Source organism: Coregonus lavaretus (genome assembly GCF_964263955.1).
Source record: "Coregonus lavaretus genome assembly, chromosome: 12".
Lineage (NCBI taxonomy): Eukaryota > Metazoa > Chordata > Actinopteri > Salmoniformes > Salmonidae > Coregonus > Coregonus lavaretus.
The window spans coordinates 12,144,461-12,172,251 of NC_139999.1; the positions used below are offsets into that span (position 1 = coordinate 12,144,461).

Below are 27,791 nucleotides of genomic sequence, written 5' to 3' on the forward strand. Positions count from 1 at the left end.
TTGTAGACTCCGTCTCATGCTACCACTAGAGTGAAAGCACCGCCAGCATTCAAAAGTGACCAAAACATCAGCCAGGAAGCATAGGAACTGAGAAGTGGTCTGTGGTCACCACCTGCAGAATCACTTCTTTATTGGGGGTGTCTTGCTAATTGCCTATAATTTCCACCTGTTGTCTATTCCATTTGCACAACAGCATGTGAAATGTATTGTCAATCAGTGTTGCTTCCTAAGTGGACAGTTTGATTTCACAGAAGTGTGATTGACTTGGAGTTACATTGTGTTGTTTAAGTGTTCCCTTTATTTTTTTGAGCAGTGTAGTATATGAACAATGTTTCCAGAGAAAAGTGATATATTATTTGGTATCTGGAAATGTGACCTGTCAGATTCAATGAAACTGATGTTCTATGACTGAGTGGAATTTATTTGAATTGTACTGAATTAAATTCTACTTCCTGTCACTCACTCAAATTCTACATCCTGTGGGGTGTGGCCTATTACATTTCAATTTCATCTCATGAGTTGAATGGGAGTCAATTCCAAAATTCTGAATTGAGCCCAACCCTGATTATAAGTAGTGCAGAGAGAGAGATTTGATTGTCCCATGACTGCTCTTCTTAGCAAACGTAGGATAAGTACCCAGCAACTGACATGCATTTTGGCCTATTTTTCACAATTTTACTGAATAAACCTGTACTATTATTATTATTATTATTATTGTTATTTCTTCTTATTATTATATTTATTACGATTCAGAAAGCAACAAATGCATACATACAAATATATCTACAGTGAGTGTACAAAACATTAGGGACACCTGCTCGTTCCATGACATAGACTGACCAGGTGAATCCAGGTGAAAGCTATGATCCCTTATTGATGTCACTTGTTAAATTCACTTCAATTTGTGTAGATGAAGGGGAGGAGAAAAGTTAAAGAAGGATTTTTTAGCCTTGAGACAATTGAGACATGGACAGGGTGAATGGGCAAGACAAAATATTTAAGTGCCTTTGAACGAGGTATGGTAGAAGGTGCCAGGCACACCGGTTTGAGTGTGTCAAGAACTGCAACGCTGCTGGGTTTTTCACGCTCAACAGTTTCCCCATGTGTATCAAGAATGGTCCACCACCCAAAGGACATCCAGCCAACTTGACACAACTGTGGGAAGCATTGGAGCCAACATGGCCAGCATCCCTGTGGAACGCTTTCGACACCTTGGAGAGTCCATGTTCCTAATGTTTTGTACACTCAGTGTATAGTGCTATAGAAGAATGAAACAGACTGCATGTAAAAAAAAAAAATCCAATAAATACAGTTAACTTGACAGTGTTTTGGAGCATCTCTCTGCATACAAACGTGTGAGCAGTATAAAAGAACACAGCGCTAGTAGCACCCAGTAGCAGGCTAGGCTAGCTGGTGGAGGACACCACCATGTCCAGCTCTTTAACGTTCTCCTGGCTGCTGGTGAGACCACAGCTTCCTGAAAGCTCAGGGAAGTGGATGGCTCTGGTACCAGGGATGGGCGACGCTGGAGACTGGGCCAGGCCAGGCTTCTTAGGGGGGATGGGGGGTGGGTTGCCCCTCTCTGCCCGGGGGATGGTAGGTGAGCGGACCCCCAGAGGCAGAGCAGCACAAGAGGCCCTGGGGATGACTGGGGAGGAGGGGGCCAGGGCCAGGGCCAGGTTACGGTAGTCAGTGCCAAAGGGAGAGCTGTTGGGTGGCGGCGTTTTGGCCCCCTGCTGGACTGTGAAGCGGGACAGGACCTGGGTGACGGTGCTGCGGGCCAGCTGCTTGGCCGGGCTGTGGACAGGGACGGGAACGGGCTCAGGGGACAGGCTGGGGGTAGGGGACAGGTCTCTGGGGGAGTGAGGCAGGCTGCCACCCCCTCCTCCACCCTGCTGCTGCTCTGGGTCAGTGTGGCCCTGGAACTTGTGGCGAGCAGCGTGGAAGCGATGGTTGATGCCTGCCTGGTAGGAGGACTGGTAGCTGGGGCTGATGGCCAGCTGAGGAGAGGAGCAGGGGGAGGAGGTGACGGAGGAGGGCCCTGTGCTGCAGGGCGATAGGCTTTGGGTCAAGAGGGCAGGGGACAGCAGGACAGAGCTGCTGTTCTCACTCCAGTTGTCCTGGCCCAGTCTGTCTGGAAGGACCGGCTCCTGCTCCTCCCTGGGGCAGTCATGGTGCCCGTTGACTTTAGGCTCCTCAGTCTCACCCCCCTCTGCCTGGCTGGGGTGTGGTGGTGGTGACCCTCCACTGGTGTCAACAGGAGAGTCTCTCCTCTCCTCCTCAGCTCCCCTCTCTCCCTGCAGCTCTCTCTTCAGCACCTCCACCTGCTCCTGCAGCTGGCAGCACTGGGCCTCCTCCCTCTTGAGCCGGGAGCGGAGCTGCTCCCTCTCCGTATCAAACTCAGCCAGCTGCTCCTCCACCCTGGCCTCCATCTGCAGGGCCCTCCTCCTCTCCTCCTGCAGCTTAGCCCTCAGGGCAAGGACTTCCCCCTGCTCCTTCTCCAGCCTACGGCCTGCCTCAGCCAGGCGGTGGCCCTCCTCCAGAGCCCGCTGGCTGGCCCACTTGCACTCCTTGGCCAGGGCAGAGGAGAGCTGCTTGTGCTGGACCCGCTCCTCCTCCAGCTGATCCAGGACCTTCTTCTGTTCCTTCTCCAGACGACACACCTGGCCCCGCTCAAACTCCAGCTACAGGCAGAATAGAGTAGAATAGGTTACAACCGATAAAAACTAAATAGCCTATAGCAGTTATCATCACTCTACTATAGCAGTTATCATCACTCTACTATAGCAGTTATCATCACTCTACTATAGCAGTTATCATCACTCTACTATAGCAGTTATCATCACTCTACTATAGCAGTTATCATCACTCTACTATAGCAGTTATCATCACTCTACTATAGCAGTTATCATCACTCTACTATAGCAGTTATCATCACTACTATAGCAGTTATCATCACTCTACTATAGCAGTTATCATCACTCTACTATAGCAGTTATCATCACTCTACTATAGCAGTTATCATCACTCTACTATAGCAGTTATCATCACTCAGATATTGATCTTAACTCTACCTGTTGCAGGAGGCGTTCCCTCTCCTTTTCCAGGATGTAAGTGACATCATCGCCCTCGGCTGTGTCCTCTGCATGCCTTCTCCTCTCCTCCTCCAGATCTGCAATGACCTGACACAACCACAGGGGGGAGACAGAGACACAGAAATGATCAGTTCACAGGTTAGGATATTCTGCTCACTAAATCCTTTCCTGAGTCAAGGTGGACAAGAACCCCTCGTGATTAGTTATGCTTTGGTAGCCAGCTAGTTTATCTTTAATCTAATCAAGAGTATAGGGGTTGGCATCTAAGCCCCAGTCTCATCCCCAGTCTCAATCCCAGTCCCAGCTCTATCCCCAGCTCCAGCTCCAGTCCCAACCCCAGACCTACCTTCCTGTGCCTGCTCTCAGCTGCAGCTAGCTGGGCCAGCATCTTCTCCTGCATCCTCCTGCAGTGGGTGACCACCAGCTTGAGCACGGCCAGGGGGCTGGAGCATGCTACAGCCTGGTGGACCCCAGGGCTCTGCCCTCCCAAGGCCTCGCTGTCCCTCTGCAGAGCCAGGAACGGGTCGCTCAGGTTGTACTTCCCATACCGCTCTTCCACGTAGGTGTCTCTGTGCTGGGCCTGAGGGGGGAGAGGAGGGTTGAGAGACACTGGTGTAGACTGTATGTGTGTCAACATGGGCTATATGGTGTAGGATGGTGGTTGTTATTGTTCAGTCAGCTCTTAAGATTCTTCCTGAATAAACACACTCTTTCCCGGTGATATTTTACAGTTTTGTAACTATGTAAGAAAGTCAACCAATCTCATCATCAGACACTTACTTACTAAACACTATAAACAATACATGTACTATACACAAGTCTAACCTGGCTTCCCAGTGACTTTAAAAGCTTATTTTTCAGTTTCTGCATGCTGCTCTTTTTCTCTCTTCAGGCCTGCTGCAGGAATCTTCCCTCCACTCCACTGCCCGCTAAACAGGAAGTCAGCCAGAGCAGCAAACATTACATGCCAAGAGAAACATCAACCATATTTTCTATGGGGGTGGGGATTCCCATCCCTACCAGGAAGATGGGGAGAGGGAGGGAGAGAGAGCAGGAGAGAGAGAGAGAGAGAGCAGGAGAGAGAGAGAGAGAGAGAGAGAGAGAGAGAGAGAGAGAGAGAGAGAGAGAGAGAGAGAGAGAGAAAGAGGAAGAGCAGGCAAAAGAGGAAGGAGTCAAGAGAGCGAGGGAGCGAGAGAGAAGGGGGAAGGAGAGAGAGAAGGAGCAGGCAGAAGAGGAAAGGGCAGTAGAGAGAGAGGAAGAAGCAAACAGATGGTGTCTGTCTTCAGTCAGTGTTTACAGGGTTGGGGACAGCTGTGGCTGCTGCTGCTGCTGCTGGGGCCAGGGCCAGGGCTGACTAGACCTCTGTTTTACTCTACCAGTGCATGGGGAACAATGGAAGTCTAGGCAACTTCAGCGACTGCTTCTGAGCTGCAGTGAACCTAGCTGAAGGAGTCCATATAGTACATCTAGTAACAAAGATGATCAAGGGCTTATCACCAGGGATGGCCATTCTTATCCGCTGACGGTCAGTGTTTCTGCTGGGCAGGCTTTTGCTTTTTTGGTGCTTTTTTTTTACACACCTTAACTAGTCAAACTCTTCAAGATTATTAGCTAGTAGAGTCAGGTGTGTCTCTGCTAGGCTGGAACAAAACAAAAGCCAATGTAATTTCTAATATCTATCCATCAGGGGCCAGTATAAAAAATATATATATATGTATTCACTAACTGTAAATCGCTCTGGATAAGAGTGTCTGCTAAATGACTAAAATGTAAAATGTAAATGTAAATATTGGGATCAGAGGAGGATGGTGGGAGGAGCTATAGGAGGACGGGCTCATTGTAATAGCTGGAATAGAATGAATGGAACTGTATCAAACATATGGAAACCACATGTTTGACTCCGTTCCATTGATTTCATTCCAGCCATTACAAAGAGCCCATCCTCCTATAGCTTATTCTATTTCATCTGGTCCGTTGGGAAGTGAAGGATAGAAAATAAGGAGAGTCAGGAAAGCACATGAGTCCTGAGACAGTAGTCATGAGACAGTAGACCTGTGAGACAGTAGTCCTGTGAGACAGTAATCCTGTGAGACAGTAGTCCTGTGAGACAGTAGTCCTGAGACAGTAGTCCTGTGAGACAGTAGTCATGTGAGACAGTAGTCCTGTGAGACAGTAGTCCTGAGACAGTAGTCCTGTGAGACAGTAGTCCTGTGAGACAGTAGTCCTGTGAGACAGTAGTCCTGTGAGACAGTAGTCCTGAGACAGTAGTCCTGAGAGACAGTAGTCCTGTGAGACAGTAGTCCTGTGAGACAGTAGTCCTGTGAGACAGTAGTCCTGAGACAGTAGTCCTGAGAGACAGTAGTCCTGAGACAGTAGTCCTGCGAGACAGTAGTCCTGTGAGACAGTAGTCCTGAGACAGTAGTCCTGCGAGACAGTAGTCCTGCGAGACAGTAGTCCTGCGAGACAGTAGTCCTGCAAGACAGTAGTCCTGCAAGACAGTAGTCCTGTGAGACAGGAGACGTGTGACAGGAGACATGTGAGATAGGAGACATGTGAGACAGGAGACGTGTGAGACAGGAGACATGTGAGACAGGAAACGTGTGAGACAGTAGTCCTTTGAGACAGGAGACATGAGAAAGGAGACATGTGAGACAGTAGTCCTGTGAGACAGTAGTCCTGAGAGACATTAGTCCTGAGAGACAGTAGTCCTGAGACAGTAGTCCTGTGAGACAGTAGTCCTGTGAGACAGTAGTCCTGTGAGACAGTAGTCCTGAGAGACAGTAGTCCTGTGAGACAGTAGTCCTGTGAGACAGTAGTCCTGTGAGACAGGAGACAGTAGTCTTGTGAGACAGTATTCATGTGAGACAGTAGTCTTGTGAGACAGTAGTCCTGAGAGACAGTAGTCCTGAGACAGTAGTCCTGAGACAGTAGTCCTGTGAGACAGTAGTCCTGAGAGACAGTAGTCCTGAGAGACAGTAGTCCTGAGACAGTAGTCCTGTGAGACAGTAGTCCTGAGAGACAGTAGTCCTGTGAGACAGGAGACATGAGACAGTAGTCCTGTGAGACAGGAGACGTGTGACAGGAGACATGTGAGATAGGAGACATGTGAGACAGGAGACGTGTGAGACAGGAGACATGTGAGACAGGAAACGTGTGAGACAATAGTCCTGTGAGACAGGAGACATGAGAAAGGAGACATGTGAGACAGGAGACATGTGAGACAGGAAACGTGTGAGACAGTAGTCCTTTGAGACAGGAGACATGTCTTTGAAACACACAGTGGACACAGTCTGGTGCCTGACAGCTAGTCATGATGACCAATGACCCAATACCCTGGTCCTGTATCTGACCTGTGTGACCCAATACCCTGGTCCTGTATCTGACCTGTGTGACCCAATACCCTGGTCCTGTATCTGACCTGTGTGACCCAATACCCTGGTCCTGTATCTGACCTGTGTGACCCAATACCCTGGTCCTGTATCTGACCTGTGTGACCCAATATCCTGGTCCTGTATCTGACCTGTGTGACCCAATACCCTGGTCCTGTATCTGACCTGTGTGACCCAATACCCTGGTCCTGTATCTGACCTGTGTGAACCAGGAGAGAGGGGGAACATTCCTCAGCCTCCCACATTACAATACAACAGTCCAGTGAAGCTCCCCACACCAAGCGCCAAGCCTAGCCTGGTCCCAGAGATGTACGTAAGTATCACCGAAGATCCACGTTAAAATGTAAAGGTAATTTCCGATTGAGCCGACATATGCAGCGTTTACAGTGAATGCAGTCTCCGCGACCGCGGGAACATTGAACATTGCCTTTAATCGTCAATCACGCTAGAAAGCGGATCTTCAGCACTACGGATTGAATGAGTCTTCTAACCGTTGCTGTCATCCATTCAGGCCTTGTCTGTTCCAGCTCTCTACAGGGACTGCTCTGACACCAGTCAACTCTCATAGAGTAAACAAGGAAATGAAGACGATGGTGCCTCCCCCCCCCCCCCCCCAGAGCACACATGCACTCATGCACGTACACACACAAACACAAACAAACACATACAGCACTGGGAGGTGGTTTGGTGTTCCAGTGGTGTAATCGAGGAGGGGGGGGCGGAGTGTGAGGAGGTGGACTGACGTAAAACACATTCCTGACGTAGCTTATGTTTAACAGCCAAGTCAACCAATGCTTATTCAGTCATTCCTGCACTAATGTGGCGCTGCTAACATGCTAACAGGCCCGAAAGTAGGCGGTCCCATTTCTCATATTTTGTGCTTCTTACAATAACAGTTGACCAGGGAGAGTCTTTTTTTCCCTGTACTAGTGGAACGGCTGTGTGCCAAATATGGGCATCGCTAGGGTCCAACTTTCTGATGCGAGCAGGCAAGATGAGTCATGGATGGGTACTGGTTAACAGTGAGCAAAGCTTTAGCCATCATCAAATATTTTATAAACTGAACACACAAATATCTGCTATTATAAGAAATGAGGAACATAACGGGAACAAAACAAACTTAACAAACCTTAACCCTTTAGACTAAATGGAAATAGGAAAACACCCTGTGGCTGACAGTGACACACCACCATACATTAGGCTTCTACGTCAATGGCAGCTTGTGGCTTCCCTGGAGAACCACGTACTGAATAGTTCTCCTGACTATAGTATGAGACTGAGTGCCTTGAGCAATAAGACTTGTTCACATGATCTCTTGCTCCAAATGTTGGTGAGAGTTCATATACTGCCTGACACACAGTTCTTTGACACACTTAAATCTATTGAAAACCAAAAGATGAAAAGCTGCTTGGTGGGCGAGCCCTCTAGTCTAAGCCTTTCTCACTTTGAGTAACTATGGGATCCATTGTTGTAATGTTGTTCATTTTTCTTTAAAGTGAGGGCAAGAAGGGATTCCATATTCCACTGTACAATACTGAGGTAATCTCAGAACCAAATCTTGTGTGTTTGCAGGCCACAAGAGACTACTGCTGATGCAACCAAGGATTGAGTTAACCCTATCAGTCCCGAGATCTAAGCAAAAATCGGCTTTTCATTTATCTGACTTTCATTGATCTGCATGTCCAACCCTTATATTTAGCCTACCAATGAAGTGTTTCACCATTTTCGGGGGTCCTGTGAGACAGGAGACATGACACAACCGGGCAACCATTTTCATAGATAGCTTTTAATAGTTTGTAGCTCAAACCATTTGGACTACAGACATGTTTGTAAAAAGACCTGGTTGATCACACAGACGAATGGTTGGTATCTACGGATACAGAAGAAATTGACGAATCCAACAACCCAGAAGTCTGTAGTTCAATATTTAAAAAGGGTTAGCAGTCCAAAACGTGCCGGCATTACGGTGGGACTCATTGGGTTAACAGATCATGGTGATTTAGTGTCAGTGAAGCCACACAGTGAGCCACACACATTCTCCACCGCTCCAGTTAAGGACTTTCTTTATTTGTTCACTCCAATACTCCCTGCTCACATAGAGTCATCTTCCACCCACCCATCACAGTGCAGTAGTCATCTTCCACCCACCCATCACAGTGCAGTAGGTATCTTCCACCCACCCATCACAGTGCAGTAGGTATCTTCCACCCACCCATCACAGTGCAGTAGTCATCTTCCACCCACCCATCACAGTGCAGTCATCTTCCACCCACTTTTTATTTTTTATTTCACCTTTATTTAACCAGGTAAGCCAGTTGAGAACAGGTTCTCATTTACAACTGCGACCTGGCCAAGATAAAGCAAAGCAGTGCAATAAAAACAACACAGAGTTACATATGGGGTAAAAAACATAAAGTCAAAAATACAACAGAAAATATATATACAGTGTGTGCAAATGTAGCAAGTTATGGAGGTAAGGCAATAAATAGGCTATAGTGCAAAATAATTACAATAGTATTAACACTGGAATGCTAGATGTGCAAGAGATTATGTGCAAATAGAGATACTGGGGTGCAAAAGAGCAAAATAAATAACAATATAGGGATGAGGTAGTTGGGTGGGCTAATTTCAGATGGGCTGTGTACAGGTGCAGTGATCGGTAAGGTGCTCTGACAACTGATGCTTAAAGTTATTGAGGGAGATTTTTGCAATTCGTTCCAGTCATTGCCAGCAGAGAACTGGAAGGAATGGCAGCCAAAGGAGGTGTTGGCTTTGGGAATGACCAGTGAGATATACCTGCTGGAGCGCAGACTACGGGTGGGTGCTGCTATGGTGACCAATGAGCTAAGATAAGGCGGGGATTTGCCTAGCAGTGATTTATAGATGGCCTGGAGCCAGTGGGTTTGACAACAAACATGTAGTGAGGACCAGCCAACAAGAGCGTACAGGTCACAGTGGTGGGTAGTGTATGGGGCTTTGGAGACAAAACGGATGGCACTGTGATAGACTACATCCAATTTGCTGAGTAGAGTGTTGGAGGCTATTTTGTAAATGACATCGCCGAAGTCAAGGATCGGTAGGATAGTCAGTTTTACGAGGGCATGTTTGGCAGCATGAGTGAAGGAGGCTTTGTTGCGAAATAGGAAGCCGATTCTAGATTTAACTTTGGATTGGAGATTCTTTATGTGAGTCTGGAAGTTGAGTTTACAGTCTAACCAGACACCTAGGTATTTGTAGTTGTCCACATACTCTAGGTCAGACCCGTCGAGAGTGGTGATTCTAGTCGGGTGGGCGGGTGCCAGCAGCGTTCGATTGAAAAGCATGCATTTAGTTTTACTAGTGTTTAAGAGCAGTTGGAGGCTACTGAAGGAGTGTTGTATGGCATTGAAGCTCGTTTGGAGGTTTGTTAACACAGTGTCCAATGAAGGGCCAGATGTATACAAAATGGTGTCGTCTGCGTAGAGGTGGATCTGAGAGTCACCAGCAGCAAGAGCGACATCATTGATATACACGGAGAAAAGTGTCGGCCCAAGAATTGAACCCTGTGGCACCCCCATAGAGACTGCCATAGGTCCAGACAACAGGCCCTCCGATTTGACACACTGAACTCTATCTGAGAAGTAGTTGGTGAACCAGGCGAGGCAGTCATTTGAGAAACCAAGGCTATTTAGTCTGCCAATAAGAATGCGGTGGTTGACAGAGTCGAAAGCCTTGGCCAGGTCGATGAAGACGGCTGCACAGTACTATCTATTATCAATCGCGGTTATAATATCGTTTAGGACCTTGAGCGTGGCTGGAGTGCACCCATGACCAGCTCGGAAACCGGATTGCATAGCGGAGAAGGTACGGTGGTATTCGAAATGGTCGGTGATCTGTTTGTTAACTTGGCTTTCAAATACTTTCGAAAGGCAGGGCAGGATGGATATAGGTCTGTAGCAGTTTGGATCTAGAGTGTCACCCCCTTTGAAGAGGGGGATGACCGCGGCAGCTTTCCAATCTCTGGGGATCTCAGACGTTATGAAAGAGAGGTTGAACAGACTAGTAATAGCGGTTGCGACAATTTCGGCGGCTAGTTTTAGAAAGAAAGGGTCCAGATTGTCTAGCCCAGCTGATTTGTAGGGGTCCAGATTTTGCAGCGCTTTCAAGACATCAGCTGTCTGAATTTGTGTGAAGGAGAAGCGGGGGGGGCATGGGCAAGTTGCAGCAGAGGGTGCAGAGTTGGTGGCCGGGGTAGTGGTAGTCAGATGGAAAGCATGGCCAGCTGTAGCAAAATGCTTGTTGAAATTCTCGATTATTGTAGATTTATCGGTGGTGATAGTGTTTCCTAGCCTCAGTGCAGTGGGCAGCTGGGAGGAAGTGCTCTTATTCTCCATGGACTTTACAGTGTCCCAAAACTTTTTGGAGTTAGTGCTACAGGATGCAAATTTCTGTTTGAAAAAGTTAGCCTTTGCTTTCCTGACTGCTTGTGTATATTGGTTCCTAACTTCCCTGAAAAGTTGCATATCGCGGGGGCTATTTGATGCTAATGCTGTACGCCACAGGATGTTTTTGTGCTGGTCAAGGGCAGTCAAGTCTGAGGAGAACCAGGGGCTATATCGGTTCTTAGTTCTGTATTTTTTGAATGGGGCATGTTTATTTAAGATTGAGAGGAAATTACTTTTAAGGAACAACCAGGCATCCTCTACTCTACTCTACTACCAATGTTCTGGGTGAAATACCGCTAGCTGTGGCTAATAGCAAGTAGCTAGTTAGCTGGCTAGCTAGTTTCAACTGGAGATTCTAGATAAAGGTAAGTCAATAATAGAATCCGTTCCACATTGAGTGAGGCGGGTTGCAGGAAAGTATATTTTGTAGAAGGATGAAAAGTCTGATAGGGAAATATGTACGAAAAATACAAAAAAACAGGGTATTTACAGGCTATTTACAGACACACGACAAAAACAGAACCGCACTACTACGCCATCTTGGATATCGACCTAGCAGGGTGCACTAAATTGCCTTGCCTTAGATGGCCAGTGCCCAGTAGATGTGTGGAATGAGGTCTAGACACAACACAAGAATGCTCTACGGGGGCCTTGATTTCTGACATTTCTGTTCACCTGGATACGGTAGAGTTTATTGGATTATCCAGGTTACTTTGTAATGTACTCAGTACTAATTTGCATCAGCAGTCATTGTGATCAATACTCAATACGACATATTAGGATGAGCCTAGAAGGCTTGGCAGATTTTAATTATGTTGTTGTTGTCTGTACACCACGTTGTGTACAGTATGTGAATGAGTAGAATATGTGGATTAATAGCCAGAGAGTATCCTCAGACCGCAGAGAGATAAAGGATAATCTTCCCATAGCCAGACAGCCTGACATCCCAGGCACATGGACATGAATTGGCTTAAGTGGCTAGCGCTGTGGCAGTACATCCTGGCTACTAAAGTAGAGCTCCTTCCCTGGTTGGCTAAAGGATCTCTCATCAATTAAGGTCAGGTTAAATCATGTGAGGTCAGGTAATGAGTATCTGTCTCGTCTTCAGCCGTCCCGCATGTACACTACAGGACCACTAGAGGCCTGGTAAGAGAGTCTATTAGGTAAAGGCCAACTCTGCTCTCGAACCCCTGTCCCAGGTTGTGGACCACTAACCTGGCCATCTTACATCCGCTACTCCTTTGAAGCATGACCCGAAAGCGGTGGAGTGGACAGTAAGGAGGCAGACAGGATGTTGACAGTTCACCTCAGTGAGATCATTTTATTTACAATATTTACAGATGCAGGATGACTTGGCCAACATACTTAGTACAAAAATAACAAACTTGACGCTGACATAAAGACTTGGATGAATCAAAGATATTCTCTGCAATAATAAACTGTTCAGGCATTCAACTATAATGCCTCTCACTGAACACAGGCGTAGCTCCACTCTAGCTACCTGTTACATGCTATCTCCCAGGCGTAGCTCCACTCTAGCTGTCTGTTACCTGCCCAATTTATCTCACAGGTGTAGCTCCACTCTAGCTACCTGTTACATGCTATCTCCCAGGCGTAGCTCCACTCTAGCTGTCTGTTACCTGCTATCTCCCAGGCGTAGCTCCACTCTAGCTACCTGTTACATGCTATCTCCCAGGCGTAGCTCCACTCTAGCTACCTGTTACATGCTATCTCCCAGGCGTAGCTCCACTCTAGCTGTCTGTTACCTGCTATCTCCCAGGCGTAGCTCCACTCTAGCTGTCTGTTACCTGCTATCTCCCAGGCGTAGCTCCACTCTAGCTGCCTGTTACCTGCTATCTCTCAGGTAGTCCTCTTCAGTAAACGGAAAGCGCAACTCCAACCAATGTTCTTGTTTGTTTCATGCGCTTCGTGGCAACTCCTCGGACATAAGTATAAATCATAGTTACATCTCTATACCTAAGACCTCACATTATAGGTCATGGGTGGCATCATTAAGGGGCCTTGGGGCCGTGCCTGGAAATGAAACAAGAGGAAAGACCGGGGAGAAGGATAGCTCTTACCCTGAGGGCCTCAATGACCAGGTCACGGGCCTCCAGCTCTCCTTCCAGGACACTGAACAGCATCAGCAGCTCTGGCTTACTCAGGCTCTCCATGTTCATCCGGGACTCCTGTGGGCATGCCGGGGAGAGGAGCTGGGTCAGAACCATGACATACACTGTCAATACATTATAATATAACAACATGGAAGTTATGTGCATGAGATGAAGATGTTTTTTTGCTTTGTGTATGAACAGGATATTTGGATATGATGGCCTATACTGTACTTAGGTTAAAGCATCCTTGAAACCTGTGGGTCATTGTGAATCACTATAGATTTTGAATTAACTTTTAACAGTGCAGAAATTAGCACACATCTGGCAAAGACTTGGATATCAGTCAAAATGTGAATCTAAGAGGTCCACTATTTAAACACTAGATGCATTTACCAGGCCTTACTGGGTCTGGACCATCGTTAATAAAAGCTGAAAGCTTTGGTAAACTGAGAGAAAAGCACTGCATTTTCCATTCACTGTCATGGTTGACTTGTATTTGTGAGGAGCTTGTGAACGTCATACATGTGGAGACAAATGCCTCACACACACACACACACACACACACACACACACACACACACACACACACACACACACAACATATGGTGAGCAGACAGAGACGGAAACTCCAAGTCCCAATCCATATACGGATTGTCACATAGTTGTCAACAAGATATTAAGTAACTGACAATGAGCTGATTGCCCTCATTCATTCCCATACTCGTTCATATCGAGACTCAACAAGTTGTGCGATCCTCTCTCCCTCCAACTTTTGGTTGGACCCCATTAGAGTTAGTGGTTAAAAGGCAGGGGAGAGAATGTTTGAGATATGTTGTGGTCTCTTTGTCGGCTTGCATTCTTTACTTGGTGCAGCTGCTCTGGGTCTGTTGACAACACTGTGGTATCCACACCTCAAACATACAACCACACTCTGGCCAGCCAACACATGCAGGCCATGCTTTGGAATCAGTGTGGTTCATACAGTATCACACTAAGCAATGGGATCCTTAAAATAGTTTACAGAAACTCACGGTGAGCTCATTGGGATATTATTAGTAAGTTGGAAAGAGACCGTCAGACGTGACAAAATAACACAAAATAATAGTGTATTGGTAGCGTACTCAGATTTTGAGATGTTATCGCCGGTGCAGCTAAATGCTTGTGTTTCTAGCTCCAACAGTGCAGTAATACCTAGCAACACAAAACAATACACACATGTTCCAAAAAGCAAAAAAAATGAAATTAGTCCGTAATATAAATATAAATATACACTGAGCTTACAAAACATTAGGAACACCTGCTCTTTCCATGACATAGACTGACCAGTTGAATCTAGGTGAAAGCTATGATCCCTTATTGATGTCACTTGTTAAATCCACTTTAAATCAGTGCCGATGAAGGGGAGGAGACAGGTTAAAGAAGGATTTTTAAGCCTTGAGGCAATTGAGACATGGATTGTGTATGTGTCCCATTCAGAGGGTGAATGGGCAGGACAAAAGATTCAAGTGCCTTTGAACGGGATATGGTAGTTGGTGCCAGGCACACCGGTTTGTGTCAAGAACTGCAACGCTGCTGGGTGTTTCACGCTCAAAAATGTCCCGTGTGTATCAAGAATGGTCCACCACTCAAAGGACATCCAGCAAACTTGACACAACTGTGGGAAGCTTTGGAGTCAATATGGGCCAGCATCCCTGTGGAACGCCCTGACGAATTGTGTGTGTGTGTGTGTGTGTGTATATATACTACCGTTCAAATGTCTGGGGTCACTAAGAAATGTCCTTGTTTTCAAAAGAAAATCAATTTTTTTGTCCATTAAAAGAACATACAATTTATCAGAAATAGTGTAGACATTTTTAATGTTGTAAATGGCTATTGTAGCTGGAAACTGCTGATTTTCTATGGAATATCTACATAGGCGTACAGAGGCCCATTATCAGCAACCATCAGTCCTGTGTTCCAATGGCATGTTGTGTTTGCTAATCCAAGTTTATCATTTTAAAAGTCTAATTGATCATTAGAAAACCCTTCTGCAATTATGTTAGCACAGCTGAAAACTGTTGTGCTGATTAAAGAAGCAATACAACTGGCCTTCTTGAGACTAGTTGAGTATCTGGAGTATCAGCAATTGTGGGTTCGATTACAGGCTCAAAATGGCCAGAAAAAAAATAACTTTCTTCTGAAACTTGTCAGTCTATTCTTGTTCTGAGAAATGAAGGCTATTCCATGCGAGAAATTGCCAAGAAACTGAAGATCCCGTACAACGCTGTGTACTACCCCCTTCACAGAACAGCCAAACTGTCTCTAACCAGAATAGAAAGAGGAGTGGGAGGCCCCGGTGCACAACTGAGCAAGATGACAAATACATTAGAGTGTCTAGTTTGAGAAACAGGTGCCTCACAGGTCCTCAACTGGCAGCTTCATTAAATAGTACCCGCAAAACACCAGTCTCAATGTCAACAGTGAAGAGGCGACTCCAGGATTCTGACCTTCTAGGCAGAGTTGCAAAGAAAAAGCCATATCTCAGACTGGCCAATAAAAATTAAAGATTAAGATGGGCAGTCTGAGATAGAGCCTGGCGAAAACCAAACACTGCATTCCACAGTAAGAACATCATACCAAAGGTCAAGCATGGTGGTGGTGGTGTGATGGTTTGGTTTCCTCCACAGCGACGTGAGAGACTGATCAACAACTACAGGATGCATTTGGTTGGAGTCATTGCAGCTAAAGGTGGCACAACCAGTTATTGAGTGTAAGGGGGCAATTACTTTTTCACACAGGGGAATTGGGTGTTGCATAACTTTGTTTATGAAATAAATATGTAATTGTTGTGTTGTTTGTTCACTTACGTTCCCTTTATCTAATATTAGGTTTTGGTTGAAGATCTGATAACATTCAGTATCATAAATATGCAAAAGTAGAGAACATTTGAAAGGGGGCAAATACTTTTTCATAGCACTGTATATATACAGTGGGGAGAACAAGTATTTGATACACTGCCGATTTTGCAGGTTTTCCTACTTACAAAGCTTGTAGAGGTCTGTAATTTTTATCATAGGTACAGTGAGGGAAAAAAGTATTTGATCCCCTGCTGATGTTGTACGTTTGCCCACTGACAAAGAAATGATCAGTCTATAATTTTAATGGTAGGTTCATTTGAACAGTGAGAGACAGAATAACAACAAAGAAATCCAGAAAAACGCATGTCAAAAATGTTATAAATTGATTTGCATTTTAATGAGGGAAATAAGTATTTGACCCCCTCTCAATCAGAAAGATTTATAGCTCCCAGGTGTCTTTTATACAGGTAACGAGCTGAGATTAGGAGCACACTCTTAAAGGGAGTGCTCCTAATCCCAGTTTGCTACCTGTATAAAAGACACCTGTCCACAGAAGCAATCAATCAATCAGATTCCAAACTCTCCACCATGGCCAAGACCAAAGAGCTCTCCAAGGATGTCAGGGACAAGATTGTAGACCTACACAAGGCTGGAATGGGCTACAAGACCATCGCCAAGCAGCTTGGTGAGAAGGTGACAACAGTTGGTGCGATTATTCACAAATGGAAGAAACACAAAATAACTGTCAATCTCCCTCGGCCTGGGGCTCCATGCAAGATCTCACCTCGTGGAGTTGCAATGATCATGAGAACGGTGAGGAATCAGCCCAGAACTACACGGAAGGATCTTGTCAATGATCTCAAGGCAGCTGGGACCATAGTCACCAAGAAAACAATTGGTAACACACTACGCCGTGAAGGACTGAAACCCTGCAGCGCCCGCAAGGTCCCCCTGCTCAAGAAAGCACATATACAGGGCCGTCTGAAGTTTGCCAATGAACATCTGAATGATTCAGAGGAGAACTGGGTGAAAGTGTTGTGGTCAGATGAGACCAAAATCGTGCTCTTTGGCATCAACTCAACTCGCCGCGTTTGGAGGAGGAGGAATGCTGCCTATGACTCCAAGAACACCATCCCCACTGTCAAACATGGAGGTGGAAACATTATGCTTTGGGGGTGTTTTTCTGCTAAGGGGACAGGACAACTTCACCGGATCAAAGGGACGATGGACGGGGCCATGTACCGTCAAATCTTGGGTGAGAACCTCCTTCCCTCAGCCAGGGTATTGAAAATGGGTCGTGGATGGGTATTCCAGCATGACAATGACCCAAAACACACGGCCAAGGCAACAAAGGAGTGGCTCAAGAAGAAGCACATTAAGGTCCTGGAGTGGCCTAGCCAGTCTCCAGACTTTAATCCCATATAAAATCTGTGGAGGGAGCTGAAGGTTCGAGTTGTCAAACGTCAGCCTCGAAACCTTAATGACTTGGAGAAGATCTGCAAAGAGGAGTGGAACAAAATCCCTCCTGAGATGTGTGCAAACCTGGTGGCCAACTACAAGAAACGTCTGACCTCTGTGATTGCCAACAAGGGTTTTTCCACCAAGTACTAAGTCATGTTTTGCAGAGGGGTCAAATACTTATTTCCCTCATTAAAATGCAAATCAATTAATAACATTTTTGACATGCGTTTTTCTGGATTATTTTGTTGTTATTCTGTCTCTCACTGTTCAAATAAACCTACCATTAAAATTATAGACTGATCATGTCTTTGTCATTGGGCAAACGTACAAAATCAGCAGGGGATCAAATACTTTTTTCCCTCACTGTACCTATGATAAAAATTACAGACCTCTACAAGCTTTGTAAGTAGGAAAACCTGCAAAATCGGCAGTGTATAAAATACTTGTTCTCCCCACTGTATATATACAGTGCTATGAAAAAGTATTTGCCCCCTTTCAAATGTTCTCTACTTTTGCAACTGTGAGAGACGGAATCTAAAACAAAAATCCAGAAAATCACATTGTATGATTTTTAAGTAATTACTTTGCATTTTATTGCATGACAGAAGTATTTGATCACCTACCAACCAGTAAGAATTCCGGCTCTCACAGACCTGTTAGTTTTTCTTTAAGAAGCCCTCCTGTTCTCCACTCATTACCTGTATTAACTGCACCTGTTTGAACTCGTTACCTGTATAAAAGACACCTGTCCACACACTCAATAAAACATACTCCAACCTCTCCACAATGGCCAAGACCAGAGAGCTGTGTAAGGACATCAGGGATACAATTGTAGACCTGCACAAGGCTGGGATGGGCTACAGGACAATAGGCAAGCAGCTTGGTGAGAAGACAACAACTGTTGGCGCAATTATTAGAAAATGGAAGACGTTCAAGATGACGGTCAATCACCCTCGGTCTGGGGCTCCATGCAAGATCTCACCTCGTGGGGCATCAATGATCATGAGGAAGGTGAGGGATCAGCCCAGAACTACATGGCAGGACCTGGTCAATGACCTGAAGAGAGCTGGGACCACAGTCTCAAAGAAAACCATTAGTAACACACTACGCCGTCATGGATTAAAATCCTGCAGTGCACGCAAGGTCCCCCTGCTCAAGCCAGCGCATGTCCAAGCTCGTCTGAAGTTTGCCAATGACCATCTGGATGATCCAGAGGAGGAATGGGAGAAGGTCATGTGGTCTGATGAGACAAAAATAGAGCTGTTTGGTCTAAACTCCACTCGCCGTGTTTGGAGGAAGAAGAAGGATGAGTACAATCCCAAGAACACCATCCCAACCGTGAAGCATGGAGGTGGAAACATCATTCTTTGGGGATGCTTTTCTGCAAAGGGGACAGGACGACTGCACCGTATTGAGGGGAGGATGGATGGGGCCATGTATCGCGAGATCTTGGCCAACAACCTCCTTCCCTCAGTAAGAGCATTGAAGATGGGTCGTGGCTGGGTCTTCCAGCATGACAATGACCCGAAACACACAGCCAGGGCAACTAAGGAGTGGCTCCGTAAGAAGCATCTCAAGGTCCTGGAGTGGCCTAGCCAGTCTCCAGACCTGAACCCAATAGAAAATCTTTGGAGTGAGCTGAAAGTCTGTATTGCACAGCGACATCTCCGAAACCTGAAGGATCTGGAGAAGGTCTGTATGGAGGAGTGGGCCAAAATCCCTGCTGCAGTGTGTGCAAACCTGGTCAAGACCTACAGGAAACGTATGATCTCTGTAATTGCAAACAAAGGTTTCTGTACCAAATATTAAGTTCTGCTTTTCTGATGTATCAAATACTTATGTCATGCAATAAAATGCAAATTAATTACTTAAAAATCATACAATGTGATTTTCTGGATTTTTTTTATAGATTCCGTCTCTCACAGTTGAAGTGTACCTATGATAAAAATTACAGACCTCTACATGCTTTGTAAGTAGGAAAACCTGCAAAATCGGCAGTGTATCAAATACTTGTTCTCCCCACTGTATGTATACAGTGTATTCCGAAAGTATTCAGACCCCTTCACCTTTTCCACATTTTGTTACGTTACAGCCTTATTCTAAAATTGATAAAATAAAATAAATTCCTCATCAATCTACACACAATACCCCATAATGACAAAGCAAAAACAGGTTTTCAGAAATTTTCGCAAATTAAAATGAATACCTTATTTACATAAGTATTCAGACTCGAAAATTAGCTCAGGTGCATCCTGTTTCCATTGATCATCCTTGAGATGTTTCTACAACTTGATTGGAGTCCACCTGTGGTAAATTCAATTGATTGGACATGATTTGGAAAGGCACATACCTGTCTATATAAGGTCCCACAGTTGACAATGCATGTCAGAGGAAAAATCAAGCCTTGAGGTCGAAGGAATTGTCCGTAGACCTCCGAGATAGGATTGTGTCGAGGCACAGATCTGGGGAAGGGTATCTGGGGAAGGGTACCAAAACATTTCTGCAGCATCGAATGTCCCCAAGAACACAGTGGCCTCCATCATTCTTATATGGAAGAAGTTTGGAACCACCAAGACTCTTCCTAGAGCTGACCGCCCGGGCCAAACAGCAATCGGAGGAGAAGGGCCTTGGTCAGGGAGGTGACCAAGAACCCGATGGTCACTCTGACAGAGTTCCTCTGTGAAGATGGGAGAACCTTCCAGCCATCTCTGCAGCACTCCACCAATCAGGCCTTTATGGTAGAGTGGCCAGACGGAAGCCACTCCTCAGGAAAAGGCACATGACAGCCCGCTTGGAGTTTGCCAAAAGGCGCCTAAAGGACTCAGACCATGAGAAACAAGATTCTCTGGTCTGATGAAACCAAGATAGAACTCTTTGGTCTGAATGCCAAGCGTAACGTCTGGAGGAAACCTGGCACCATCCCTATGGTGAAGCATGGTGGTGACAGCATCATGCTGTGTGGATATCTTTCAGCGGCAGGGACTGGGAGACTAGTCAGGATCGAGGCAAAGATGAATGGAACAAAGTACAGAGAAATCCTTGATGAAATTCTGCTCCAGAGCGCTCAGGACCTCAAACTGGGGCGAAGGTTCACCTTCCAACAGGACAACGACCCTAAGCACACAGCCAAGACAACGCAGGAGTGGCTTCGGGACAAGTCTCTGAATGTCCTTGAGTGGCCCAGCCAGAGCCCGGACTTGAACCCAATCGAACATCTCTGGAGGGACCTGAAAATAGCTGTGCCGCAATGCTCCCCATCCAACGTGACAGAGCTTGAGAGGATCTGCAGAAAGGAATGGGAGAAACTCCCCAAATACAGGTGTGCCAAGCTTGTAGCGTCATACCTAAGAAGACTTAAGGCTGTAATCGCTGCCAAAGGTGCTTCAACAAAGTACTGAGTAAAGGGTCTGAATACTTATGTAAATGTGATATTTCCGTTTTTATTTATAAATTAGCAACAATTTCTAAACCTGTTTTTGCTTTGTTATTATGGGGTATTGTGTGTAGATTGATGAAGAAATAAGGCTGTAACCTAACAGAATGTGGAAAAAGTAAAGGGGTCTGAATACTTTCCGAAGGCACTGTATAGATTATTTTATTCAAACATAGGGTGTGTCTATATATGGAAAAGTACATGTTTAAAAATTTCAACAAATCGATTGGTCGAAAGAACAGACGACTCTCAGTCGACCAAGATTTGTTTTAGTCGGGGACAGCCCTAATATAATGGTGTGTAACAACAGTATGGACAGTATATGACTAGAAAAGGTGTGCACAGCAGTAGTTATATAGGATGATCCTTGACTACAACTTATTTTATATGCCGATGAACCCATGTTCATAGGGCCAGTTGTTCCTGACCAGGAAAAACACCTAATCAACTCGTAAACACTAGTGTCACCTCACCCAATCAGCATTCCCATATCTGATTATCCACAGCAATAGCAGAAGACCTAATACCCTCCATATGATATGCCTGCCTCAGTCTCTCGACTTTATTAGTCCCCCATCCTTCCAGTTATTCTGTGAGCCATGCTGCTCCGACCACTAAGCATTCAGCAGGCCTGCTCCTATACGAGCTCTGTGGTCGCCCAGTAGAAGTTTCCACATCGTGAAGTCATCAGGAGGGGCCAGCCAGAGCTCAGAGCGTTGCATAATGAGATGGGAGCCCAGGGGGCTTTGATTGGAGCTGCTACTGTACACCATCATGGGGGCTAAGAAGCTCTCCCAGCATCTGTCTGATCAATAACTAGACACTTAAAATATCTGAATGGACATAGTCTGACTCTAGACTATGGGATATGAATCGATTCATTTCCCTTTTCTGAGCTCTGGGACCGTAGCAAAGGATGCATCAGCAGAAATAGCATAGCTCGATCTAAATCTAATCACACAGTTATTACTCTACTACATTATGATTCATTCTGGCAGTTTCATCCCAGATCCAAGCACACACTGTACTGTAAAATATCTATGATCTGTAGATCTTCTCCAGACCCTCATGGCTTGGTTTGTGGTCTGACCACATGGCTAGCATGCTAATTGAAATCCCCACCTCCTTCAGTCTGCTTTTACAGCCTCGCTAATTTCACAGCCGCTTACATTTTACATTTTAGTCATTTAGCAGACGCTCTTATCCAGAGCAACTTACAGTTAGTGAGTGCATACATCTTTCATACTGCCCCCCCGTGGGAATCGAACCCACAACCCTGGCGTTGCAAGCACCATGCTCTACCAACTGAGCTACAGGAGGACGCTTGTAACCTGTCTGAAAATGTGTTCTTACTGTATTTGAAACATGCTAGGCCAGGTATAGCCTACATGTGATTTTCACACGTTAGTAAACACTACCTCTTAATTTGAAAAGTATTTATTCTAATCCCCTTCTCTTGATAACATGTCTGAAAGTAAGTCACTAGTAATGTATTATTCAAACAGATAGCATGGGCATGTTATTGAAAGAGATGGCATGCATGGGAAATCCAAATATTCCCACACTCGTTCATTTCCGCTTCCTAAAGAAATGCCTGCGTCTATAATCCCTTTTTATCCTTGTTTGTTTTAAGCCTAGTCAGCCATGTTCCCCTTATAATGCTACATTACACAAACATTGCCTCATAACAAACTTCTAACTGAACCTCAGAGGCTCTCGTCTGTCTGTCCGTCCATCTGTCCTCCCCCCCCCTCTATCTCTCTCTCTCTCTCGCTCTCGTTCTCTCTCATAGCACACAAGTAGCAGATGCCAGGGGCTAATTAGTTAAATCCCTTTGGCCTGCTGCACACTGACTGATCACAACCGCGGGTCACAACAGCAACTCCTTGTATAAAGAGATGTATCAAGAGACTCGATCAGATTACAAAGTCATAACTGGCATTCCTTTTCAAAGTCTGCAGCATACTGTCTGTGTGGGGTGTGCTGTGCAATAATTTGAATTTCAGTATCATGTCAGTGCTATTACAAATAAGAAACGCCTTTTACAAAGCCATTATAATTCATTGATTTCTTCCTGGTTTATTCCCATGAAGTCTGATCTAATTTCTGACCTTACATTGACAGCTTTAGGAAATACTAGCTACCCATCTCCTATATCAAAACTATTGGATAAGCTAGGCGTGTAGTCTTGTCTATTTGTTGCCACAATGTTACAATGTAAAATGCTAGTGTGTGAGGTTATATCTTTCTGACAGAGGTTGAAAACATCACCAGACAATAAATAGACAAGACCGTAGAAGAGACTTGTTCAGTCACATCAGCCTGGTTCACATCATATAGCCTGGTTCACGTCATATAGCCTGGTTCACGCATATAGCCTGGTTCACATCATATAGCCTGGTTCACGTCATATAGCCTGGTTCACATCATATAGCCTGGTTCACATCATATAGCCTGGTTCACATCATATAGCCTGGTTCACACATATAGCCTGGTTCACACATATAGCCTGGTTCACATCATATAGCCTGGTTCACATCATATAGCCTGGTTCACGCATATAGCCTGGTTCACATCATATAGCCTGGTTCACATCATATAGCCTGGTTCACGTCATATAGCCTGGTTCACGTCATATAGCCTGGTTAACATCATATAGCCTGGTTCACATCAAATAGCCTGGTTCACATAAAATAGCTTGGTTCACATCATATAGCCTGGTTCACGTCATATAGCCTGGTTCACGTCATATAGCCTGGTTCAAGTCATATAGCGTGGTTCAAGTCATATAGCGTGGTTCACATCATATAGCCTGGTTCACATCAAATAGCCTGGTTCACATCAGTACATTAAGAACAGACTACCATTATAAGCATGTCTACCAAATCAGGATACATAAACAGAGAAACCAGAATAAAGCATAAATCATATATAATGTGATATTTATATTAGCCAATCTTTGATCATAGGCTATCATTCAGGACATTTTAGAACTTGCCCAAGTCATTCAGATAAATCTGAAAGTTTAAAAATATTGAAGATGCTACAAAACCCCTCTAAGTTTAGTTCAGGTAATGAGCAACAATGTTAATTCATTCTGTTTTACTTCTCTCAATTTGATTGTATAGGCAACTGCGGATAAGCCATAGTCATATAAGGATAAACAATTATAAGAGGTATTACAACGTAGCTGTGCAGACTCGAGTGTCTGGCCAATCATAATAATATAAAAGTTTATATTCGAACATCAACATACCTTCTATGTCTCTTCAATGCCTTAGTACACGCCAACATGAACTTTAACAATTGTCAAAGATTGTCTTGCGTCTTCAGCTTTCAATAGCGGAAGAACTAATATGTGACATGTCCGTCAGCCTATAGGCAAGGCCGAATTCAGATTGTTGACCTATAAGCTTAGTCTAGTCTACCTCAGACGCAGAGTCAGGGAAAGGAAGCTGTCGCATGGGTTTTGGAATTTGCACTTATTTCTTTGTTTAGACTTTTTTTCGCCAAATGTTTGCCTCTTTCAAAGATCTTGATTGGTTGTTTTCCTGTATATTTCACGTTGCGTTAATTTACCTTATATCTTACAAACTGTGGCGCTTCACTTGAAATGTTAAAGTACCATGTTTTTAAATTCTCAAGATAGTTTATTTTTCAAGCAGACGTTTTGGAGTTCGCATTGTCAGCTCATAGGCTATAAGAAGCACACAAAAAAAGATTGAAATATGTAGGGTATGTTGTGATTTTTATCAGATAGCAAGGACTGCTCCGGGATCATGGAAAATGCACGTTTACAGAGTATCCTATTATAGGCTACTGCAATTTAGTCTCTGTTCAAATAGGCAGTCATAATGTTTCCATAATAACATAACACTTTATTCAAAATATGCACTTCGAATACTTAAATAATCCTATAAAAAAAATATCAGTTTAATCATGAGTTTTATAAAGTGATCCGATAAAAGGTCAATTATTGTTATTTTACTGCCATTGTTATTTTGATTAAAGGTGGACGACTCACATTAGTTTATATTTAATTACTACCTGACTTTATAAACCAGTTGATCATTAGGGCTATACCCAATGACCATTGCCTATACCCCCACACATTCATTTATTTCCCATACAAACATAACATTCAAATCCCTGGGATTCTTAGCAGGATTAGTGGGGATTACAGTTGTCTCCTGATCCTCTCAAACAATCCTATATGTTGTTGCTATACGCCACCTGGTGGGTAGAGACAATACAATTCTGGTGTTTGTAAAATTTAAGGTAAAATCTTTCATGTAATTGTCTTTACTGAACCTAAAATCCCTAGCTGTGCTTCAGACTTCAGATCCTGTCTGGTTTTGTGATTTCTATCCCAGTATGTCATCATCACAGCTGGCTGAGTTAGAACAAAGAACAGTCAACAGAGCAGTCACTCCAAATGCAGGTGTTGACTTGCCCGTGGCGAGAGATGCATTCTTCTCTGTGACTTCAGACAGGATTGTCTCACACATCAAACCAAGTGTGATGTCTAACTCATCAGCCTTTGGCTAGTACCCATGTCTTCTCTGTTTATTGTAGTATCCTCTCGTCAGAAAAACGTTTGATTAGTGACTGGGAATGCTTCTTAACATTAGGAAAACAATATAGTGATGTACTAGTTAAACAATAGGGAGCATATTATTGTAGATCTATGCTAAGTGATGGTTCTTATTCACACAAAAGCATACAGCCAATGAATTGTATGAACTCAACTTTTTCCAACCCTGTTCACCTTAAGAACCCCTGTTGCCTATTGCAATACACCATACTTGCCAGTAGAGTGCAGTGCTGTGTTATTCAAGCCAAGCTAACGAATGGCCTTCGTGCCATTGGGGCTCTTCCATAGAACTCTGTAGGCTCTTCTACCTATCACCAGTAAACACAAGTTACAGTACTCAAAGGACACTAAAGTCCAAGCAATGCTGACCCTTTTAAAGTATATAACATAGTTATATGTATATATAAGTAGTGTGCCAGAGCAATGAATGAACTCAGTCATTCCAGTCTTTGTGTAGCGCAGGTGGTTCAGTCAAAATTTTTACATTACATTTTAGTCATTTAGCAGACGCTCTTATCCAGAGCGACTTACAGTTAGTGAGTGCATACATTTTTCATACTGGCCCCCCCGTGGGAATCGAACCCACAACCCTGGCGTTGCAAACGCCATGCTCTACCAACTGAGCTACATCCCTGCCGGCCATTCCCTCCCCTACCCTGGACGACGCTGGGCCAATTGTGCGCCGCCCCATGGGTGGCCTGCATGATAATGAATAGCTTTTCCTTGAGTCTTTTCCCAGCCAGGTGCCTCAATCCTCAGCTTTTGCTCAGAGGGCTATCATGGTGTTGAGTTACACAGATTACCTAGGTTAAACTCTCGGTTAGTCATGTTTGTGCAGCTTTTTAATAGTTGGTTTTTATCTGGAGGGTTCTGTGGGATGACAGCCAGATAGAGTCAGAGTGTAGTAGACTGCTGAGGGGAGCAGAGTGGGCCAGGGCCTCTCCAGCCCTAATCGAGAGGCTCTATTTCAGGCTCTTCAATTAAGGAGCTCTGCTCTGCATCATGACTGCCGTGGAGGAGAAACTGTGTCCTCACTCTAACTCAGGACAGACTTCTGCCACTGCACTTTTTATTCTTACAGTTTTTGTAACGACAAGAAATTACAAGGCTCAGAGTAGATTGTGTTCTTTCAAATTCAATGTTGTTTTCACAGACTCGCCTTGAATAGATTTGTTATTTGCATTTAGACAGTAAAGCTCTGGGGATCAAGTGCTGTGTGATCAAACTGTGATCTGATTGTTTTGATTGTCGCTAGAATTGTATAAAAATGAACAATCAGGTGAAGCATCCACAGAATGGTTTGTATTACGTGGTAGAAGATCATGGTAAGGACATATTTGATATACTGTAGTTGAAAAATATGTTTTGTCATTCAGCTTTCCTCTGTTACGGAAAAAAATAGGGTAACACTTTATTTGGATAGTCTGTAGAAGATCTTCAGATGGACTATCAGTAACTAACTATCTACTAACCCTAACCTAACCCTAAACTTAACCTTTACCCTAACCCTAGTGTAACCTGTGTGAAATGGCTAGCTAGTTAGCGGTGCGCGCTAGTAGCATTTCAATCAGTGACATCACTTGCTCTGAGACCTTGAAGTAGTTGTTTCCCTTGATCTTCAAGGACCGCGGCTTTTGTGGAGCAATAGGTAACGATGCTTCGAGGGTGTCGGTTGTTGATGTGTGCAGAGGTTCCCTGGTTCAAGCCCAGGTTGTGGCGAGGAGAGGGACGGAAGCAACACTGTTACTCCAGTCCTAACCCTTACCCTAACTCTTATTCTAAACCTAACCCTAACCTTAGCAAGCAATTGCTTATCAACAGATAATTGTTGATAGTATGACCATCTGTAGAGCATATCTGTAGAGCATCTACAGATGGACTATACAGACTATCCAAATAAAGTGTGACTCAAATTACACTATATATACAAAAGTATGTGGACACCCCTTCAAATGAGTGAATTTGGCTATTTCAGCCACACCCGTTGCTGACAGCTGTATAAAATCGAGTTCTAAACTGCCACTGGAAGCAACGTCAGCACAAGAACTGTTCGTAGGGAGCTTCATGAAATGGGTTTCCATGGCCGAGCAGCTGCACACAAGCCTAAGATCACCATGCGTAATGCCAAGCGTCGGCTGGAGTGGTGTAAAGCTCACCGCCATTGGACTCTGGAGCAGTGGAAACGCGTTCTCTGGAGTGATGAATCACGCTTCACCATCTGGCAGTCCGACGGATGAATGTGGGTTTGGCTGATGCCAGGAGAACGCTACCTGCCCCAATGTATAGGGCCAAATGTAAAGTTTGGTGGAGAAGGAATAATGGGCTGGGTCTGTTTTTCATGGTTCGGGCTAGGCCCCTTTGTTCCAGTGAAGGGAAATCTTAATGCTACAGCATACAATGATATTCTACACGATTCTGTGCTTCCAACTTTGTGGCAACAGTTT

The 27,791-nt window shown here is 44.7% G+C and overlaps 1 protein-coding gene across 2 annotated transcripts; it reads right to left on the minus strand.

Moving 5' to 3' along the window:
* Positions 1 to 229: 229 nt before the first annotated feature.
* On the minus strand, positions 230 to 24,088 carry LOC311138613 (CTTNBP2 N-terminal-like protein). Of its 2 annotated transcripts, XM_084173372.1 has the most exons (5): positions 24,010 to 24,088; positions 12,990 to 13,097; positions 3,442 to 3,675; positions 3,075 to 3,182; positions 230 to 2,684 (listed from the first exon to the last, which is right to left on the minus strand). In XM_084173372.1, the coding sequence occupies exons 2-5, from the start codon at positions 13,086 to 13,088 to the stop codon at positions 1,407 to 1,409; spliced, it is 1,719 nt and encodes a 572-aa protein (XP_084029498.1). In that variant the 5' UTR covers positions 13,089 to 13,097; positions 24,010 to 24,088; the 3' UTR covers positions 230 to 1,406. The 2 variants fall into 2 exon arrangements, with proteins under 2 accessions (XP_084029498.1, XP_084029499.1); XM_084173373.1 differs by lacking the exons at positions 12,990 to 13,097; positions 24,010 to 24,088 and adding an exon at positions 3,921 to 4,134.
* Positions 24,089 to 27,791: the final 3,703 nt, after the last annotated feature.

Coding starts and splice junctions, on each gene's coding strand:
- LOC311138613 (XM_084173372.1), bottom strand. CDS start 13,088: ATGAACATGGAGAGCCTGAGTAAGCCAGAGCTGCTGATGCTGTTCAGT. Junction 3,676..12,989: donor TGGTCATTGAGGCCCTCAGG/GTAAGAGCTATC, acceptor CTCCCCCCTCAG/GCCCAGCACAGAGACACCTA. Junction 3,183..3,441: donor CTGAGAGCAGGCACAGGAAG/GTAGGTCTGGGG, acceptor TGGTTGTGTCAG/GTCATTGCAGATCTGGAGGA.